Here is a 22,684-nt window from a genome sequence, read left to right on the forward strand (position 1 = left end):
GGCTGCTGCACTGTGACACAGGAGCTCTCCGATTGCTAAACTCGCTCCCATTCCCAAGTTCTATCACCCTACCCTGGCCTGCCTTCAGGACATGTTGGCTTGTTCAACTGAATATCTGAAGTTTGATCTACTAATTAACCTGCTGCTTGACTCCCCTGACTATCTATCAAGATGGACAGACTGACTATACCGAGTCATTAAAAATGCCCCCAAGGAGTTTGATTCAGGACCCTCAATTTCCTTTAGGAGAGAGGCTGTGTATATCAAGAAAAGCATATCATGCTTTTTGACATAGTGACAGCAATTGGAGTTATATAAATTATAGGATATGATTACAGTGTTTGCTGTGATAACACCATCAAAATCCTTTTGTGATGTATAACACATTGAAAATGCAAATTCTAGGATATTTAAAAGCCCATCAGATAGAATTGTTATGACTCAAGATTTAAACCCAGGAATGCTGTGGTTTCTTTTACAAGTATGATGAGCTGAGTTTTCCTTCTGTCATTTAGCAGAGAACTCTCCGTGTAGGAGATACATATTGCAAAATTTAAAGTTTCCTATCTTGGGTTGCCAAGGCTATGGGGAACATAATTCATGGCAAGTCAGGCTCCAGTGTCCTCACATCTCAAAGTGGGAAGCATGGGGTTTTTCAAATTCAGTAGAAGTGATATAATTCAGGTTGGTGGGAACAGAAACAACATTTCTAATTTCCCATCAGACATCCTAAAGACCTCAGCACTTCCTTAAAGCAGCCTGTTGGGCTTTTTCCCTGTCAGAGCACATACATATGTGTGGGAGACCTTCCCACACATAACAGGGGATCTAAGGACAGTCTCACACCTGGGCAGATGACCCAGCATTGAATTCCGTTTGTTCCACTAATTAGCCCATCTCATTGGGCAAATTTCTCACTCTCTCTAAGCCTCCCTTTCTTGTCTGGAAAATGAAGATATAAGAACCCACCTGGCAGAAATGGAAAAGCACTTAGCAGTGGGTCTTGTGTGCATTAACTGCCCATGATTGTGGCTCTTAACATCCCAGTTATCCTGCTGTGCCACTCAGATGAGGCCTGCCCTACTGTGCTGTGGGGAAGGATGCTTCTGGAGTCATCAATTTGTACTGCTCAGTCTTTCCTCCCAAGCTTTCTGGTTTCTGTTGGCTAGACATGGGGCAAGACTAGGAGCACAGCAAATTCTGGCAGTGTAATTACATCTTACTCTGGTCATTTCTAAATGACACAGCCATAAAGTCTTCTGAGACTAGGAGAGACAGTGGCATTGGTACACCTTTTGGTTTTTGTTTTCCTTTTCAATCCCAAGCATGACATGGAACTTCTAGGCAGGACAAGCTAGACACACCATCCAGAGGAGAAGCCATGAGTCTGGATGCTGAGAGAAGGGACACAAAGAAAGGGCTTCAAGGGGGATGGGAGGACAGCCTGGCCTATTGAACAAGGAAATCTAAAGGCCCCATAGACACATTCACCACTCAATGATTCTCACTCAAGAAAAGATAAAAGAATGAGGGTATGCAGTAACCTAGGTAACCAATGTCCTATAGAAAAAGATGATAATCAATGGCCAATAGGAAAGGGCAATAATGCTGGGAGGTGCAGATTGACCAATAAAAGAGCTGCAGCCAATTTTAAATGGAGAGAGAGAGGTATTCACTCTTCTGCACTGCCTCTGTTTCTCTGCCTCTCTCACCTCTTCATGAGAGAGACCCACTTCCAACTCTCTTTGGAACCGCTCTCAACTTTCTGTTTCTTCTTAAATAAAAATTCTCTTTGTTACACTAAGACTTGTGCAGGTCACTTTTGGTCTCTATTCATACTGTGCTGCTCCAATTTTATTTTCTTTTTCCATTCATTTTTGCTTTCGGTTACTGCTGTGCCTGGGTTGAACTTTCTTGCTCAGCTGAGTAATTGAACCAGGTCAACTGGGTTCAGGGAACTGAAATGCTTGACCCCCAAAAGATGCCCTGCTAGGAAGGAAAATATGATCATGGCCTTGTCTTTGCCCCTTTATTTCGGAGAGTGTCAGAACTTGGCCAAGTCCAAAATAAAAGGAAGATAGAATTCATTCCACAAGACTCTGTATGGAATAGTAAGTAATGTTATTCTGAATTTCTAGGTAATACTGATTAGCAGTTGTCAAGCACTTGTTATAGGCTTGGCATGGTGCTAGACAACATTATCCAAAAATCTTCACAAATCTATGAGATCAGCACCATAATAACTTCCATTTCATGAGAAAGAAACCTTGAGAGACTAGCACTGCTATGTGATATGTAATTTACTACAGAATACTTCAGCATAGATATGGTGATATGTGAATGCTAATTTTAATCTGTATCTCAGAGGAGGTCAATAGCCCTAATCAGGAATACATCTTCCAGCCAGTAAGCAAAAGGCTTCATGTGCTTCTAGCTATTTACCTCATTCAACACCAGTAGTTTTGTCAATTACCATAAAGGACATTAGAAATGAGTTCCTGCTGGTAAAATTGGAGATGTTCGCCTCATGGTTTGTTTCAATATATCACAGAGGGCTTGCCTTTCTCTGCAGGAACCCACATTGGGAGCTCTATCTTCAGGAATAATGCCCCAGGCTGTATTTTTAAGCAGTTTTGCCTTCAGTTCCTGACTCTACATGGAAGGTTTCCCAACTCCTGCAAATAATGCATTTGTTCTGATGCAAGTGCTAGGGGTACACCTAAGAAGGTAGAGAGAAGGGTCTGCCTTGAGCCTTCAGAACAGGTGGCTTCTGCATGTGCTTGCTAATAAATACTTGCATAGATGGTAGGATTGGCCTGGACTTGTTTTCTCCACAACCTAATAATAAGTTTGTGAGGGGTGGACTTATAGCCTCACTGCTAAATGTTGGAAGATACCAATAACTACTAAAATAATTTAACTAAATTACCCACTCAGCTTGGATAGTTCACTGCAGGGACTTAAACTGTATTTCTTAAATATGGAAACTGCTACATACCCTAGTGACAGTATAGGGAGTGACAGCTTAGTTAACAGGGGTGTCCAACCTGTTTTTTTCCCTCTACCACACATTGGAAGAATAAGAATTGTCTTGAGCTACACATTAAACACACAGGAAAGCTGATGAGCAAAACAAAATAGGTCAGTGCATACTTTTCATAACATACAACACCACAGATAAGCAAGAAAAGTCTTCATAAAATCAGCATGAGGCCCACATGTGGACACCCCTGATGTGTGTGGTCAATGAACTAGGTAACCCTGCATCTGCTTCCATGGTGTCCCTATAACATTGATGTCCAAAGAGTAGCCCTTCCTGTTTGCTGACTGGCTATAGACAGAGAAGGGGCCATCCAGCTTAGGAAGAGAGCCATAAAGTCCATATTCTCTGTGCTCTTAACTCAGCCCTATGTTGGATTCTCATCTCAAGGGAAATGAGAAATTGACAAACTTGGTCTAGATTCCACAAAGTCTGGGGAAATCAGCAGACCTTACAAAAATGTAGGGCTCTGCCAATACAGCAAAGGGCCGCTGTGAATGCATGTACTGTGGCCAAGGCACAGCCTTGATGGGCTCCCGCATTCCCAGCCACCAATTTTCTTTTCCAAGTTTGTTCTTGTTTGCATTCAATCGTACTTGTTTGAAAATCTGGTTTTAATAATATTAATAGTTAAAATTAAGATTATTTTAACCTTTAAATAACTTATGTTTAACAAAACCACAGTACTTTCTAAGTAAAAAGATCCACATTAATCACAAAATAGTAATCTCATTTTAAAAGGAGAGTTTTTTTTTTTTAAAGTACAGTTTTGTTACATATGTATTGTCATGCAGTGATCAATATCTCTTAACTTGAGAATTCCATGCTTTTATATAACAGAAAACTAAACAAGAAACAGATTGTCAAGTGTTACGATGGTGAACAGCTGCCAAAAATCTATGATTTCTCCCCCTCATTCCCTTAGTATTCTGTTGTAAAAATTGAAACACTGATTCATTAAGGATTTCTTAGCATCTTCTTCAGGAAACAAATGTCATTTTATCATAATATCTGACTTTCTGGGAATTTTCCTTTCCAGTCCGGCCTGGAGTAATTAGCTTGGCTTGACTAAGGACAGTAATTAAAAGCAGATCACATTTATAATTTGCTGGAGAACTGGGGGATAATGCTAAAGAAGCTTCATAGACCTGAATATTTTTCCTGGCCTCTCCCAATATCAAGTTTCTTTGGAGTCCTCCTCAATTATGATGATACCCCACCAAAAATTTCACATTCCACACTTCTCCATAAACCATATCTTTAGCAAGAAAACCACTGTTAGGAACTTTTCCATCAGACCCAAGTCGTATAGTGTAAACAATGTGCCTGAGGCAATCAACCCCTTTTTCCCACATATTACATTTAACATGCTTAGAAAAGGACTATTGCAGAAATCTGGTTCACCCCCCAAATTTCTGTTCTTCCAGCTGAAATCAGCGCCTGCCGCTTATATGCAGGTGGCATTCAGAGAAACCAGTTGCTTCAGATCTGAAGTTGACCATTCCGCTAGGTTTGGAAAAAGAAAAAGAAATATGACAAATGTTATTTCAGGGATAATTTAAAACTCTGTCTGGGTCCCACTTCCTTGTTGTAGCCCATATTATTTATTATTTCTTCTCTAATTCTTAAGGTCTCATGGTACCATTTCAGGAAAAAATATGGTGTACAGTGGGAGGAACAAACAAACTATAGTAACAGGGACTGGTGGTGTGACCAAGAACAAGCCACCTATCCTCTCTGAGACCTACTCTGTGCCAGGCCCAGGGTCGGGTTATAGAGACACAACACCTACTCTGCCACAGTCTTTATGTTACTATTGGAGAGACAGATGCCAAAGAATTTTTAAAAGGGGAAGAAGATTAAAGCATTTAATTGTAATAATTATGTATGTATAAATGACCATAATGTCTACAAAGGAAACCTACAGGGACTGAGAGGGAAAGTCTGTGGGCTCAAGTGGAGTCACATTCTAACTCAGACACAGAGCAGGGGACAGAGTCTCTTTTCCAAAGAGGAGCAGAGCAGGACGGTGGTCTTTCCAGTTCAAAAAGAGAAGCATGTTCAAAGCCCAGGGGAGGGAGAAAGTTTGGGGTGTTCAAGCAACTGCAAGGTTGCCCAGCATGGCTGATGTGGTGAGGGAGAGGAGTGTGGTCAGAGGTGGTACAGCTGCACTGATGCTGGGAGGTAACCAACAGAAAAGCTCGAGGAAAGCCAGCAATACAAAACGACCGTAAGGAATTTTTTTTTAAGGACTCTGAATGCCCATTAGATACCCCAACAAGCAGATGTGATTCTGACAGTGCCAAAAACTAAAAAAAAATATTCCCTTGGATTTTAACAGTGGGCAAAAAAAGTACCACCAATTTTATCTTAACAATGATATAGCTGGTATTAAACCACCTTTGCCATTCAGAACGCCATTATCTTAGCTCCTAAAAGCAAAGACTTGTGAATTCAGGACTTTCTGATACACGCGCTAAGGGCTTTATGGGGTTGGTGGAGTTGGATTTCTGGGAGAAGCCCAGTCACACAGTGAAGATGAGTCCCCTAATGTGCATATAACAAACATAGCCTCAAGCAAGTGTGCAACGTGCTCAATGCAATGTTGGAGATGATGCCATTTTCTTACCTAATAGCTACAAAACGTAGATATTTTCAGTTCTTCTCTTTAAGATCTCTGATGATATAAGATTCAGACACCTGAATGTATGCATATACCTACTACCTGGCCGACCCTGTACTGAGGACACTACAGTGAACCAGATCCCATCTCTCTCCTCAAAGAGTTTATAGTTCAGTGCGGGAAAAATAAATTTGGATTTCTTGGTATATAGCACAAGAAGTTCCAGGATAGTGCTTTGGAAGCACATCGATGAATACCACCTTGTAGACTGGGGTCAGTCCAAGAGGTCTGAGGGGATTATAATCAGCAGAGGATAAGCCCAGAGGCTCTAGGTGGGGGCGCAAGGCCTGCTCCCTGCAGAGAGCAGCACGTACAGTGTCCAGGTAGGGAGAACACAGGATTGAGTCTGGAGACTATGACTGCATGAGCAGGGTAAGCACCCTATGGAGAAAGGCCAGGTTTACAGGGAAGACTGAGCGGTACACTGCTAGCAGGGCTCCACGTGCTTTGAATTTAGGCTCCCCTGAGAAGTGTTAAGCCAATGATGATTCTACTGACACTTTAGATTCTCTAATTTATTAGTTGATCGTTATAATGGCTCAACCATTTAGGAAGCTCTTTCACACTGGGTCTTCAATTATTTTTCAGAGGTAGACAAAACAGGTCATCTAATCTGGTCTCACTCTATCCCTGCTCTTGTAAGGTGAGGAAGGTGCTTCTCTCTGGGGCCTTCTGCTGAATCACCATGGGAGATGCATTGAGCAAAGGTGTATATGAACCCCCGTCTTTCTCAAGTGGAAACAAGGGTGCCTTTAACAGCACGCTGAGTGAGAGGGAAACAGACTGTGGTGTGACTACTCCACCCTTGCTTCATCTTGGGTCTCCTTTAATTCGATCATTGCAGAAGGGGAATCAATGACTAGAGTGTTTAATAGTGATTTCCATCAACCAGAAAAGATGTTGATGGTCCAGATTTTTTGATTAAACATAATGGAAATTGATTTGAAAGCAAGTTCCTTTTGCCTGAATAAACTAGTGCCTTTGCTTTTTTCTTTCTTTGTTCAGAACAAGAGAGAATTTCCCCTAAGGAAATGGCACCGAACATCATGTTTGGTCTGGACATCTGAAGGGAGGAGCCCGGGATTGTCATCTTGCTCATGAAAGGTCATGAACGCAAGAGGAGGCAGGAGTGATCCTCAGCCGCTTTCCAACAGAGGCCAGTTAAGAGCCAAAGTCAGGTAAAATATTCTTTCACATGGTATCTTTGAGCCATGGCCTCATAGACAATCCATGCATATGTGGCACATCAATTCTTACAGAACGGCGGTAAAAGAATTAAATTTTTCACATGGAGAAAATTCTGTATACAGTAAGAGAAGAGAAACTGGCAGCTGATACCAAACCACAGGCTGATTCTCTGGGATCATTTTAATTGTTTTTCATGCTGATAATAAGAAGAATGTGTTCATTTTAGTTTAAACCATGTCAAAGCATGAGAATCAGCTCTGAGAATCTAAGTTGCCCAAGTATCTGGGCCATGGCAGAGAAAGGCAATACAGATTCGGTTCTGGTGATCAAAATGCCTTCTTCAGCTCTCAGAGGGCACAAAGGAGAGGGGCTCCCACCGCCCCCACAGCAGGCTGAGGTGTGGTGCAGAAGCAGAAGCAGTGCTGAGGCAGGGCAGGATTGGGGGACAGGCACTTACTCCTGTCCAGACCTCTTCCCAACTGTTATCCACAGTCCTAGCTGATCTCTTGTTTGGGAATTAAGGCGATAAAAGCGAAGGAATGAGTCAAAAGAACACAGGTTTGATGACTGAACATAGTCATGCTTCAAGACAGAACCACACAGATATCCTGATTCCAAGAGACAATAATTCCTTTTTTGACCTTTGCTACTTTGACTTGGGAGCTGTGACGTATAAACAAAGAGTGCGGAGTAATCCACCATTCTGTATGATTATTCAAACTCAATGATCTTATCCTTTTCTGTATCACAGTGGATAGAGGCTGGTCTTTCATTATGGACAGTTGCAAATCATTAAACCATCAAAGCAGACACAACAATAGACACCTGAAATCTAAAAATATTTTTCATGTTCGGCTTTCCTATGAGTGAACAGTCATCCATATAAAGTATAAGAGCTTCTTTTCTGAAGATAATAATTTTATGACATTGATTCATAGCTTTAAAATACCAACTCAAAAAAATGATTAAGCTCAGAAAAACTATTTAATAGAATCACAGGGAAGAGGAAAATATTTGGATGGATATAAATGGTACCAAAAATCAGGAATGCACTCATATTATTAACATCGGCATCTCCTGGCATATAAAAAAAATTATAAAATTATAACAGTAATCTGTTACAATGGAAATAAAGTACTGTAATATTTATAGTCTGTGCCAGAGTTATAATGACTGCGGGGCCAGAAGTGAAGTGTCACAGCATGCTCCACATGTTTTTAACACGGTTTCTAAAGGCTCTGGAGGCTATTAAATTTAATGAACCCATCTGCTATGAAATAGAGGTCCTAACATAATCAGTTTCCTCCATGCCATGTAATGCAGACAGCATTCTCAGTTCCACAACCCAGCAGGATGGTTTATGTTTCTCTTTCCATGTATCTCTTTGTTTTGAAGATTTGAACTTCTTTGATATGCAGCAATGTCTTGGGAAAATACTGTAAATTCAATTTCCAAGCCCCAACACATTCCTTAGGATGCCTTTGACCCCCGGAGTAATTGTTTCTAGGCAGTAAGATGTTGGAACTTAAAGCAATTATCCAGAAGACACGTAAATGGCCTAGGTGCCATTCCTAGATGGGAAACGGAAACAAATGTGCAACTGATCAAATGCAAAACATTTTCTCCAAGTTGAACTTAGTGGGGGGTAAGGATGAGGGATACAGGTCCAATTTGCAAATGCAGCTAAATTGGTTTGAAAGTTCCTACATATTGCCTACTGAATTGCATTACCAGCAAATGGGAGGGGCAGGAGGGCTTGGTAATGAATTCTCATTATTTTAAATGGTCACATTCCCACTGTTTCTAACAGACTTCTTTGCTTCCTTTCTGTGTGTCACTGTGGTCTATGTAAACTTCCCCCTGGAGGGGTTGATCAGGAATGCTGATGCTTCCTAGGCTTAATACTGGTTCTCCCCTGCACAGCAAGTTGGATGGCATCAAGCAGCTTAAGACCCAACTGCAAAGCACAAGTGATTTGCTTACAAAATGGAACAAATTCTATTGTTAATGATTTTTTGCTCTGCACCTAAGAGATAATGACTATGCATGACTTGTATTCAGATGAGAAGCCTATGAACTTCAGAATTCTGGTGTTTGCTGTTATGACAATTAATACATAAGATCTTATTAGATTAAACATAATTAATGTTGTAACATTAATTCATTTATTTGTGTTTCACCGGGAAAGCAAATTGAATAGAACAGCAAAGCTGGGAAACAGAATATTTAATCAGACTGGTGGCAACAAGCAAAGGAGGATTGGCCCTGAAAGGCAGTTTTGTCAGTCTCTGATTCTAGAATCAGGCCTGGTTAAATGCAATCATTGGCTCTCAGTACAAGAATCCAAACCCAGCTTCTGTTCACAGTTAAAGTTTTAGCTTGAACTTGTCTGGACCAAGTATGAACCAATGTATAATTAATAAAAATGGAAAGCACCACACTCACAATACATTTTAAGCTATTCACTTAAGAATTAAATTAATTACATAATTATGTGTGTTGTTACAAATACAGCCATAGTAACTGATGAGTCAAGTAAACAAGAATTCCTTTTGCCTTAACTACCCAGATAATTAAGAAGAAAGAAAAGTTAGACCACATCTTGTGGGTATAAGTTCCAAATCTGCTAATCAACAAATACCTTCTTCCTTAGTATTTTGGCAGAAAAATATAAATCAGCAGGTTGCAGACCTTCTGATTCCTAAAGGAATTGAAGTTATTTTGAGATTGCAGTATAGCAAAGAGAACCAGGCTACTCCTCAAAACATTAGGAGTAAGCAAAAATGTTAACATAAGGAATGAATGTGGTTGTCCTAAAATTTTCTTTTGACAGAGTTTGCAGGAGATATGGTTGCATTTCCTCCAGCATTCCCTTTCCTTCTCAGATTGGACCACACAGACAAAGGCTGGTGCAGTAGGCAGAATTCAAAATGGCCCCCAACTTTCTGTCCCCAACAAGTTCATGCCCATGAAGTCCCCTCCTCTTGAGTATGAGTATGGTGGGATATCAATAGCATGATTAGATGACTAATCAACTGTTTTCTAGTTAATTAACAGAGATTCTCCTGGGTGGTTCTGGCCTAATCAAAGAAACTTTTATGAGAAGTTGAAGCATTAAGGTTATGCATTCTTGTAGGCCTGGAAGGAAAAACAAAACAAAACAAAACAAAACAGCATTGAGTGACTGCTTAGAGGGACCTCTGGCAAGAAACTACAGTTGCCTCTGGGAACTGAGAGTGGTAGTCCCCCACTAATAGTGGGGACCACAGTTCCATAATAGCAAGGAACTGAATTCTGCCAACAAACCAAAGCTTGCAAGAAGACCCTGATCTGTAGCTGTGACCTGCAATATAGCCAACACTTCACTGCAGCTTTGTGAGCCCCTGAGGATTATTGGGGCCACTGTGAATTCTGCTACTGCACCAGCCTTTGTCCATGTGCTCCAGTCTGAGAGGGAAAGGTAATGCCAGAAGATTATGCATTCTAGCTAAATGCTAGCTAGGAGGCCCTTGACCCACTGGAACCTTGAGATAATATGTTTGTGTTGTTTTGAGCCAAGGTTACATAGCACTAGAGAACTAACACTGTCATCCAAGTGATGTCAACCCACATCATGGGAGTATGTCAGAAGTTCTAGCCTAAGAATCACAAGTACTCACATACCAGTTAGTGACCTTTCTCTCTGTGCTTGAGAAAATCATTCTCCTTCATGGAGCATGCAGTTCCCAGATGTCACCAAAAGACAGTAAGACAGGAAGCAGATAGACCCTAACCCAGCCCCCAGATCTACCACATCAACAAATCAATCAAGGAAAATTACCCTATAGAAATAAAAAAATAAAAATTGAGTATCAGTTTCCTCTGAATGCAGGGGAGATTTACTTAACAGTAAATACTAGAAATCACTCTGTATCAACCAATATAGATCTTCCTTGTTCTTGTTTTAAACATTGACTCCTTTAGTATATGTACCATAGTTGACACAGTTAATCTCTTAGGTAACTTCCAAATTTTCTTTTTTTTTGGTTTTTGGCCGGGGCTGGGTCTGAACCTGCCACCTCTGGCATATGGGGCTGGTGCCCTACCCCTTTGAGCCACAGGCACTGCCCACCAATTTTTTTTTTTTGAGATAGAGTCTCATTCTGTCACCGTGGGTAGAGTACTATGGTGTCATAATATAGCTCACAGCAACCTAAAACTCTTCGGCTCTGGTGACCCTCTTAGCTCAGTCTCCTGAGAGCTGTGCCTGCCGCAATGCTCTGCTAGTTTTTCTATTTTTTTCAAATAGACATGTAGTCTTGCTCTTGCTGAGGCTGATCTCAAACTCTTGAGGTCAAGGCCTCGGCCTCCCAGTTGCTAAGATTATAGGGATGAGCTACCACACCTGGCCAATTTCCAATATTTTGATTTTGCAAGCTATTCTTCAATGAACAAATTAGTACATGTGGAGGTTCTTTTCATCTTAGGGTAAATTCCTAGAAGTAGGACTTCTGAGTCAAAGGGTAAATGCAAATTGCCCTCCATAGAAATGGCATAGTCTGCATTTCCAGAAGTATGAGAGCATCCCTTTTCCCACAGCCTCACCGACAAGGTGTATGGTTAAGCTTTTAATTTTGCCACCCTGATGGGTGAGAAATAGTATCTCACTATAGTTAAATTTGCATTTTTTATTATGACAGAAATTGTATATCTTTTTATGTTAAAAGCAATTTCTATTATTTTTTATAAATTTTCTAATCATACCTTTGGCTCATTTTTTCCTATATCAATTTTGGGGGTTTTCCCTCCATTTTTACAAATTCTTTATGTATTTGAATTATTAATTCTTCATGTGTGCTATACATTGTCAATTACTTCCTCCCACTTTATCATCTGTCTTCCAGTTTTCCTTGTAGTGTTTTTTGATTCATAAAGTTATTTTCTGTTTTTATTCTAAGTAGTCAAACTTATTTTTCTCTCTCTTTCTTTTCTCTTGATTTTGGAGTCATTGTCAGAAAACCTTTCACAGAATCCAAGTCAGAATGGAATATTATGCAGCCTTAAAGAAAGATGGAGACTTTACCTCTTTCATGTCTACATGGATGGAGCTGGAACATATTCTTCTCAGTAAAGTATCTCAAGAATGGAAGAAAAAGTATGCAATATACTCAGCCCTACTATGAAACTAATTTATGGCTTTCACATGACAGCTATAACCCAGTTATAATCTAAGAATAGGGGGAAGGGGGGAGAGGGAGGGGAGGGGGGAGGATGGGCAGAGGGAGGGTGATTGGTAGGATTACACCTGTGGTGCTTCTTACAAGGGTACATGTGAAACTTAGTAAATGTAGAATATAAATGTGTTGACACAATAACTAAGAAAATGCCAGGAAGGCTATGTTAACCAGTGTGATGAAAATGTGTCAAACGGTCTATAAAACCAGGGTAGGGTGCCCCATGATCACATTAATGTACACAGCTATGATTTAATAAAAAAAAAAAAAAGAATCCAAGTCAGAAAAGTACTGACCTGGTGTTCTTCTAGTGCTTCTAATGGTTTCATGTTTTACAGTTTGTATTTCTGATCCAGTTGGATTTTCTTTCTTGGGCATGATATGAAAACTAGAACTAATTTTGTTGTTTTCTAAATGGCTATCTAGTTTTCCTAAAGGTATTTATTGCAAAGCCTATCCTAGCTCTACTGACCACAGAGGCACCTCTATCATACACTAAATCCCCACATGAAATTAAATCTTTTATTAGACTTCTATTCTGTGGATCTGTCTATCCAGATACTAGGATCACAATGTTTTAATTATAGAGACTCTCTCTTTTCCAATGTGATGAAACAAATAAAATGAGTGATCAAATTGGCTAGTTAGAGTTTGTAAACAAAACTGCTGGGTGATAAGATTACTTTACTACTGGCTAGCCACACTCTGCCTCCTCCCCATGCTTATTTCATTTTATTTTTTTGTCTTATTCAACCACATATAAGAAGCGGTGAAGCTATCCCATCGGTGGTGGTTGTTAGTATTATTAATATGGAAGCATAAATGAGGCAGCTTATTTTGTTGACACAATTCAAAACCAAACTGGGCTCAGACTCTGAAATGGACCCCACAGAGGGCTTCTCAGCTCAATGTCTATCTTTATACAGGGTGACTTTTCCAGGGGAAGGGGAATCCCTTTTTAACAAGGAAATACACATATTCCCATGGCCCCTCTGTACACTTTAAGGCTGAGTTGGGGCTGGTTGCTGGGGCTTGGCGTGTGTCCTAGTGTCCCCCCAAGTGGGTTCCCATGTGCTGTTTTGCCGACAGCTGCCAGAAATGCAGCAGGAATGAGAGAGCCCAGGGAGAGAAAAGCTGACCCAGTACAGCCATAGTGATCACTCCAGAGGACAGCTGTGTCTAAGTTAGAGTGATTAATGTGATGTTAGTGCCAACAAAAATGATAGGAGAGAGGCCCTCTGAGAATATTTACAATCAGTAAATGAAAACTACCACCCCCATCAGACTCATTATCACTGTGGAAAAGCACCGTAAGATTACAGGAGAAGTCCAGCCACCCAGCCACTACTTGTTGATTGGCAAAGCTCCTCCTTTTATGCTAATTCAGTGTCAGAATCTTCTGCTTAGAGGTTTGCTTTAGAATGAGTTTGTGGCCAATGTTCAAACAATATTCCAGTGCCCATTTTACCACCATTCAAGTATATTTTCACTTGTCCATGTGAAGAGAATGCAACTGCAACCTCTGTGAAGGGATCCATTCATTCTTAGCAGTGAGCTTTGGTCACATTCCCAGTTGAGATCCCAAGATTCATTACCAGACTGGGCCTTACACATGGTGAGGCCAGAATCTAAGACCGTGCTTATAACCATCGCTACACTGACAGAATCGGAACGTGTGGAAAAGGAAAAAAGTGTGACAAAGATACAAGTTTTTTGTATCTTCTGTGGTTTTTCTGTGACCAGTCACGTTTCAGATGTACATGTCATACAGTCTCTGACATTGTGGTTTTTCATCAACTTCACTTGCCACAATGACCAATGCAAACTGTACTTACAATTTGTCACTGAATGCCATAAATTGAGGAAGAGTGACACAATTGCTCTTTTGGGGAATAAACACAGGTAAACTCTCACATTGCAGGATGAAGGCAAGCTCCCCATCTCTTTCCCGGGGCCCCAGGGACTCACAGTGCTGTCGATGTAAGCTTCTGTCCACACCACATCATGTTCCTGGTCGATGACTTTGGGCCGGCTGAGCACATGGAGGTACTCCATGACATTTTCCTGCACATCGGCCAAGGTGGAGATCTGGGTGAAAAATCCTGGCAACACCCAAGGGAGAACCAAGGTTAGTAATAGACAGGAACACACACAAAAGGAAACAGGCATATGCCATGCCTTCTTGCCCTCAAGCTCCTTTCTTTCTGTTTTCTTTTTCCAACATTAGCTCCTCTCCACCACCACACACTTCATGAGTGATATGTTCATGTTAGAAAATACAAAATACAGTCAAGCCCTTTACATTCCACTTTGACTAGGATTCACATATTCCCTTGAAACCAAGTGTACGGTGCCCCATGATCATACTAATGTACACAGCTATGATTTAATAAAAATAAATAAATAAATAAATAAATAAAAACAAATATTAATAATGACAAAAAAATGCTAGTTCTTACTGGTAAAAAAAAAAAAAGAAAATACAGTCAAGCAAAAGGAATAAAATTAAAGATCAACTATAAACCCATGTCTCAGAGCAAGTCCTTTTCAACCCTTTGGAGAATATCCTAAGAGACTTTACATATTTTTATTTATATGCATGTATACATATATATATGCATACACACATATATGTATATAGACACAGACATATGGATGTGTATATACACAGACACACACGTATACAAGATTATATATACACACACATACCTATAAAAATAATGTATATATATTCCCAGGCAGAAATGGGAGTCCTCTCATTTTTTAAACTTTTTTTTTTTTTTTACTTTTGTGAACTTATTTCATCAACTATGAAAATTAAAGGCTATTTCAATTTTATAAATATAACAATAGTAATGATTAATTTTGAGCATTAAGTGCCACAAAATTTACTACATACTTGATAAAGTTTATCTCATTTACTCTTGGCAATATGATGAAGTAAGGATTACGGTGTCCATTTTAAAGATAAGACAACTCAGGCAGACTAAGGATAATTGTTTTGCCCATGGTCTCACAGACATCATGTGACTTAGGAGTTTCTTAATTGGTCCCTTTCTTTCTACAGAGTTTGTCCTTTTTACATTTGAGACTGAAATTTCCATGCTCACCTTAATGGGGTCCAGCCCTGCTTTTAGAATATGCTGGATGGATTTGATTTCTAAGCAACAGAAAATGTTCTCAACATGCTACTGTTTTGTACATGGGATGCATTTTGATCTTAAGGTCCAGGGCATTGGTATATTCCTCTTCATCATGGGGTCCCATTGAATTTGCTGAGTGTCAAGAGATATTAGAAGGGAAAATGTGAAATGAGCAGAGGCCTGGGTCCCCAGGAGGGAGTCCTTCATGCAAGCATTTATAGAAGGTTCTCTTGGTGCTTAGAACTGGAGAAGCAGCAATGAACAAGATGAGCAAGGGCCCTGTTCTCCTGGGGCCTGGAAGATCTGAGTAAACAGACAATGACAAAATAATACAGTCAACATTAAGCTAAAGCACACAACAGAAAGCCAATCAAATGTGGTCACCTGGGCAAGGGTCAGTGCAGTGGGAACCTGAAGGATGAGAACCAATTAGCTAGAGAAAGAGGGATTAGAGAGTGTGTCCAGCACAGCTAGGAGTGTAAGTAAACATCAGAGAGAATCAGGCCCTTACAGGGACTAAAAGTGGCTCAGAATAGCTGGAGTTAAGGAGCTGGCAGAGAAGGGTAGAGGTAGGGTGGTAGAAAATCGAGAAATGAGCAGGGGACTGTCACATCAGAACTTGGGAAACTTATTCCTAATGGCAGGTTGTCACGGAAGGAATTCTAGCAGGAGTACACTGGATGGTCCACGTTTTTCCCCATGCTTCTAAATAAGGACCCCAAGCGCATACTAGTTCCTACTTGCCAAACAAGTTAAAGAGAGAATGTGTGCCCCTATGCCCCTGAAACCAGTTCTATAACAGCACTAGCTACAGCATTTATAAAATCTCTCAGTGACTAAAGCAGCGCTCAGGGTAAGAAACACTAGCACTTCCACGGTCCAGAAAGGGTCGAGACCCTCCCAAAGCATTTCCAAACAAAGGCCAGATGGTTTGAATTTGGTGTGCCAACCCCAAACCAGGTTGGGACCTTGTGGCTTTTGGGTTCCTGATGACAGCTCTGCACAGTGCTAATTAGCAGGCCTTGTCACTTCTGCCTGCCCCACCCTCCAGGCTAGGGCCAGGGCCTCACCCATCCCAGGGCAAAGAAGGCCCCCAAGGACAGGCTGTGAGTGCCTGTTCCGGGGTGAGGCCTACGTGCACTGCTCTCAGAAGGGAGGCAGCAGAGTTAGAGATGCCACCCTTGCAAGGATCCTTGGTGGCCCCGCTTACAGACATGATGGGAAAGCAACTTAAAGAGAATTAACAGAGAATAGGGAACACATCACACCCATAGTCATCATCGCTCCCTGCATGGAGGCTGCAGTGTTTGAATGAGAAAGAAAATGTTCCTTTTTTTTATTATTATTAAATCATAGCTGTGTACATTAATGCGATCATGGGGCACCCTACCCTGGTTTTATAGACCGTTTGACACATTTTCATCACACTGGTTAACATAGCCTTCCTGGCATTTTCTTAGTTATTGTGTCAACACATTTATATTCTACATTTACTAAGTTTCACATGTACCCTTGTAAGATGCACCTCAGGTGTAATCCCACCAATCACCCTGCCTCTGCCCATCCTCCCCTCCTCCCCTCCTTCTCCCTCTTCCCCATATTCTTAGGTTATAATTGGGTTATAGCTTTCATATGAAAGCCATAAATTAGTTTTATAGTAGGGCTGAGTACATTGGATACTTTTTCTTCCATTCTTGAGATATTTTACTAAGAAGAATATGTTTCGGCTCCATCCATGTAAACATGAAAGAGGTAAAGTCTCCATCTTTCTTTAAGGCTGCATAATGGTGTACATATACCACAATTTATAATCCATTTGTGGATTGATGGGCACTTGGGCTTTTTCCATGACTTATCAATTATGAATTGGGATGCAATAAACATTCTGGTACAAATATCTTTGTTATAATGTGATTTTTGGTCTTCTGGGTATATACCTAGTAGAGGAATTATAGGATTGAATGGCAGATCTATTTTTAGATCTCTAAGTGTTCTCCAAACATCTTTCCAAAGAAATGTATTAATTTGCATTACCACCAAGCAGTGTAGAAGTGTTCCCTTTTCTCCACATCCATGCCAACATCTCCGGTCTTGGGATTTTGTGATATGGGCTAATCTTACTGGAGTTAGATGATATCTTAAAGTAGTTTTGACTTGCATTTTTCTGATGATTAAGGATGATGAGCATTTTTTCATATGTCGGTAGGCCGTGCGCCTGTCTTCATCAGAGAAGTTTCTCTTCAAGTCCCTTGCCCAGCCTGAGATGGGATCACTTGTTCTTTTCTTGCTTATTCATTTGAGTTCTCTGTGGATTCTGGTTATTAAACCTTTGTCGGAGACATAACCTGCAAATATCTTCTCCCATTCTGAGGGCTGTTTGCTTGCTTTACTTACTGTGTTCTTGGCTGTGCAGAAGCTTTTTAATTTGATCAGATCTCAGTAGTGTATTTTTGAAGCTGTTTCAATTACCCGGGGGGTCCTCCTCATAAAATACTCGCCCAGACCGATTTCTTCAAGGGTTTTCCCTGCACTCTCTTCTAGTATTTTTATAGTTTCATGTCTTAAGTTTAAATCTTTAATCCAGTGAGAGACTATCTTAGTTAATGGTGAGAGGTGTGGGTCCAGTTTCAGTCTTCTACAGGTTGTCAGCCAGTTCACCCAGCACCATTTGTTAAATAGGGTATCTTTTCCCCACTGAATGTTTTTAATTGGCTTGTCAAAGATCAAATAACGGTAAATAGCTGGATTCATCTCTTGGTTCTCTATTCTGTTCCAAACATCTACTTCTCTGTTTTTGTGCCAGTACCATGCTGTTTTGATCACTATCAATTTATAGTATAGTCTGAGGTCTGGTAGCATGATTCCTCCTGCTTTGTTTTTATTTCTGAGTAATGTCTTGGCTATTCAAGGTTTTTTCTCATTCCATATAAAATGAAGTATTATTTTTTCAAGATCTTTAAAGTATGACAGTGGAACTTTAATAGGGATTGCATTAAAATTGTATATTGTTTTTGGTAGTATGAACATTTTAACAATGTTGATTCTTCCCAGCCATGAGCATGGTATGTTTTTCCATTTGTTAACATTTTCAGCTATTTCTTTTCTTAGAGTTTCATAGTTTTCTTTATAGAGATCTTTCACGTCCTTTGTTAAACTCCCAAATATTTCATGGTCTGTGGCACTACTGTAAATGGGATAGAGTCCTTAACTGTTTTTTTTCAGCTTGACTATTGTTGGTATATATAAAGGCTATACCAATTTATGAATGTTGATTTTGTAACCTGAGACGCTGCTGTATTCCTTGATCATTTTTAAGAGTTTTGTAGTAGAATCCCTGGTGTTTTCCAGATATACAATCATATCGTCTATGAAGAGCGAAAGTTTGATCTCTTCTGACCCTATATGGATACCCTTGATCACCTTTTCTTCCCTAATTGCGATGGCTAAAATTTCCATTACAATGTTAAAGAGCAGTGGAGACAATGGGCAGCCTTGTCTGGTTCCTGATATGGGAGGAAATCATTTCAATTTAACTCCATTCAATACGATATTGGCTGTGGGTTTGCTGTAGATGGTCTCTATCAGTTTAAGAAATGTCCCTTCTATACCAATTTTCTTAAGTGTTCAGATCATGAGGGGATGCTGGATATTATCAAAAGCTTTTTCTGCATCGATTGAGAGAATCATATGGTCTTCGTTTTTTAATTTGTTTATGTGCTGAATTATACTTATAGATTTATGGATATTGAACCGGCCTTGAGACCCTGGGATAAAACCAACTTGGTCACGATGTATAGTTTGTTTGATGTGTTGCTGGATTCTGTTTGTTAGGATCTTGTTGAATATTTTTGCATCTATATTCATTAGTGATATCGGTCTATAATTTTCTTTTCTTGTTGGGTCTTTTCCTGGTTTGGGGATCAGGGTGATGTTTGCTTCATAAAATATGTTGGGTAGTCTTCCTTCTTTTTCTACATTTTGGAACAGGTTGAGTAATATAAGTACTAGTTCCTGTTTAAAAGTTTGGTGGAATTCTGATGTGAAGCCATCTGGTCCCAGGCTTTTCTTTTTAGGGAGATTTTGTATGGTTGATGCTATTGCAGAACTTGATATTGGCCTGTTCAACATTTCCACTTGATTCTGGCTAAGTCTTGGAAAGTGATGTGCTTCCAAGTATTGGTCAATTTCCTTCAGATTTTCATATTTCTGAGAATAAAGTTTCTTGTAATATTCATTAAGGATTTTTTGAATTTCTGAGGAGTCTGTTGTTATTTCATCTTTGTCATTTCTGATTGATGAGATTAGAGATTTTACTTTTTTTTCCTGGTTAGGTTAGCCAAAGGTTTATCTATTTTATTGACATTTTCAAAAAAACAACTTTCTGATTTATTGATCTGTTGTATTATTCTTTTGTTTTCAATTTCATTTAATTCTGCTCTAATTTTGGTTATTTCTTTTCTTCTATTGGGTTTGGGGTTGGAATGTGCTTCCTTTTCCAGTTGCTTGAGATTAAGTTGTTAACTTCCTCTCTTTCCGTTCTCTTGAGGAAGGCTTGCAGTGCTATAAATTTCCCTCTTAGGAGTGCCTTTGTGGTATCTCAGAGGTTCTGATAGTTTGTGTCTTCATTGTCGTTTTGTTCCAAAAAATTGGCAATTTCCTTCTTAATCTCATCTCCGACCCAGCTATCATTCAGCATAAGGTTATTTAACTTCTGTGTTTTTGTATGGGTATGCAGATTCCTGTTGTTACTGAGTTCAACTTTTATTCCATGGTGGTCTGAGAAGATGCAAGGAATAATTTCTATTCCTCTAAATTTACTGAAGTTAGACTTGTGACCTAAGGTGTGATTGATTTTGGAGTATGCTCCGTGGGCTGATGAGAAGTATGTGTATTCAGTTTTGTTGGGATGAAATGTTCTGTAGATGTCTGCTAAATCCAAATGTTGAATCGTTTGGTTTAAATCTAAAATGTCTTTGCTCAGCTTCTTATTGGAGGATCTATCCAACACTGCCAAAGGAGTGTTGAAATCTCTGAATATTACGGAGCTGGAGGAAATCAAGTTGCTCATGTCCGTTAGAGTTTCTCTTATAAATTGAGGTGCATTCTGGTTGGGTGCATAGATATTAATAATTGAAATCTCATCATATTGAGTATTACCCTTAACAAATATGAAGTGACCATTCTTATCCTTCCTTACTTTTGTTTGTTTAAAGCCTATTGTGTCTGCAAATAGAATTGCAACACCTGCTTTTTTCTGGTTACCATTTATCTGAAATATGGACGACCATCCTTTCATCTTAAATCTATATTTATCTTTTAAGGTAAGATGTGACTCTTGTATGCAGAAAATATCTGGCCTGAGTTTTTGTATCCAGTCAGCTAACCTGCGCCTCTTTAGAGGACAGTTTAAGCCATTCACATTAATAGAGAATATTGATAAGTCTGGTAAAATTTTGGGTATCGAGAAAGAAAATATTTCATCTCTTCTTCAGTAGGCAAACCCTGGGCTCTGAATGGTCTTTACAGAGGAGAAACTAAAAGGGAGATGAGTGCTTTGCAGGGTAGAACATGTCTGTGCCCAGTGTGCTGTGAAGACAGTGTCTCTCGGGAGTTCTTCTTGGTTGTCTGTATTCACATGGAATCCTCAAAGCCCATAGTAAAACTCTGACTTGGGTTTTCCAAAACAGGGTCAAGAGAATAAAGGAGATGGATAAAAGAAGGTGGGTGGGAGAGATGGGTCACTAGCCAGAGAGGCAGTGGGAAACAAAAACGGTTTCACGTTTGGAAAGGGAGTGAGCTGACAAATCACTCTCATTTGGACTTGATTATTGAGTTTGGAAAAGTTACAAAAAACTTACTTCTCTGCAGAGCTACAGACCCATAACCAGGTCTACACCTGACACCCCCACAGGGATAATTGACAGGATTCTCATGCTGAACGCATCTCACACCACCTCCTGCTTTGCTCACCAAATCCATCCCTCTCCCTGTTGGTCTTTCTCATCTTGGCAAATGGCACCATTACCCAGTTAGGTCCAAACCATAATTATCCTTGAGCTCTACCATTTCCTCACTTGGCCCCCTATCTAAGCCACCAGTGTGTTCTTCTGGCTCCATCCCCACTCCCTCACAAGCTCTAAGATCCTGCGACCTTCCACAGGTCTCCCCACAAACTCCAGGTCCTCCTTACCCAGGCACCTCACATAGTCAGAGGCATTGTCTAAAAGTACACAACAGTTCCTCATCTTTCTGATTAAAATCCTATATAACTTTTACTTAAAGTTAGAATAAAATCCAAAAGTCCCACTCTGACCTCCAAGACCCTCCCTAATTGGCCCCTACCTTCCCATCCATTCTCCCCTTGCTGGTTGTTTTGGCTCGCTGGCCTTCTTTCTATGCTAAGTTCATTTCCAGCCTCAGGGCCTTTGCTGAGGCCTTGTCCCCTCTGCCTAGAATACCCTTCATCTGGTTTTTCCATGGATGGTTCCATTTTCTCACTCAAGGCTCAGCTCAGAATGGTCAGCTCTCACTGTCCTACCTGAACTCACTTCCTCTCACTGACACTGCTTCGGCTTCTTCAGAAGATTCATCCTCAGCTGGGCTCTGACCTACTTGCTTACTATGTTCTCTTTCATTAGAATATTAGCTGCATGAAATGTTATGAAAACATGTCCCTCTTGTCAGGAATCATATCCCCAGGATGGGGAGTTCGGGTGTATGTGGGCTATTAGTTATTCAGGAACATTCACTTAGGTCATACTGGGATTCACCTTGCCTTTCTGTGCCTGGCCCTCAGCCCAACTCATGTGGTGCTCACTGTAAAGGGGAAAAAGAGAAACTCACAGAGTCAGTCCTTTTCCCTGGATCAATTCAAGTCCAGATTCATTTGATTCCAAAGCCTTTGCTCTGAACCACTGACAACACTGCTCAGAGCTCCTCCTCCAGGAGTGTAACTCTAATGTACTATTCATGTATGGTGCTGGAAAGGGTTGAGAATGGGGAAATGCATGATTGTTCTCTAAGGTTCCTGGCAATGTGCAATAATCAACACCAAAGTTCCACTCAAAACCTAGGACATGGTTCCAACTTATACTTCAGTATTTAGACCAGACATATAAAAGGTAAAAAAAGCTGAAATTATAAAAATATTATTAATAATGTTTGCTGCAAATCATATGCAGATTTGATCCCAGCCCATTACAATTTAAAACCTTTTGAAAGAGTCTTTTTTAAAAAAGTTTTCATATACATTTTAGTTAACAAATGATGAAAAATAGGAAGTCACTAAGGGTTGGAATCTTTGGCCGTAACCATAGACACTTCCCTTGTTTTCCCTCTGCATTCTCTGAGCTGGCCACTTTCCCTCCCCTTCCCTCTTTTTTTTTTTTTTTCCTTTTTGTCTCTCTGTTAATGCTTT

General features: G+C 40.1%; 1 protein-coding gene across 2 annotated transcripts in view; it reads right to left on the minus strand.

Moving 5' to 3' along the window:
- Positions 1-22,684, minus strand: part of CACNA2D3 (calcium voltage-gated channel auxiliary subunit alpha2delta 3) — a 913,362-nt gene that overhangs the window by 299,697 nt on the left and 590,981 nt on the right. For both annotated transcript variants that reach the window (XM_053599985.1, XM_053599984.1), the window contains exon 13: positions 14,093-14,226. In XM_053599985.1, coding sequence (XP_053455960.1) covers positions 14,093-14,226 — 134 coding nt within the window. The remainder of the gene's footprint in view (positions 1-14,092; positions 14,227-22,684) is intronic.

The sequence above is a fragment of the Nycticebus coucang genome, chromosome 8, assembly GCF_027406575.1.
Source record: "Nycticebus coucang isolate mNycCou1 chromosome 8, mNycCou1.pri, whole genome shotgun sequence".
NCBI lineage: Eukaryota > Metazoa > Chordata > Mammalia > Primates > Lorisidae > Nycticebus > Nycticebus coucang.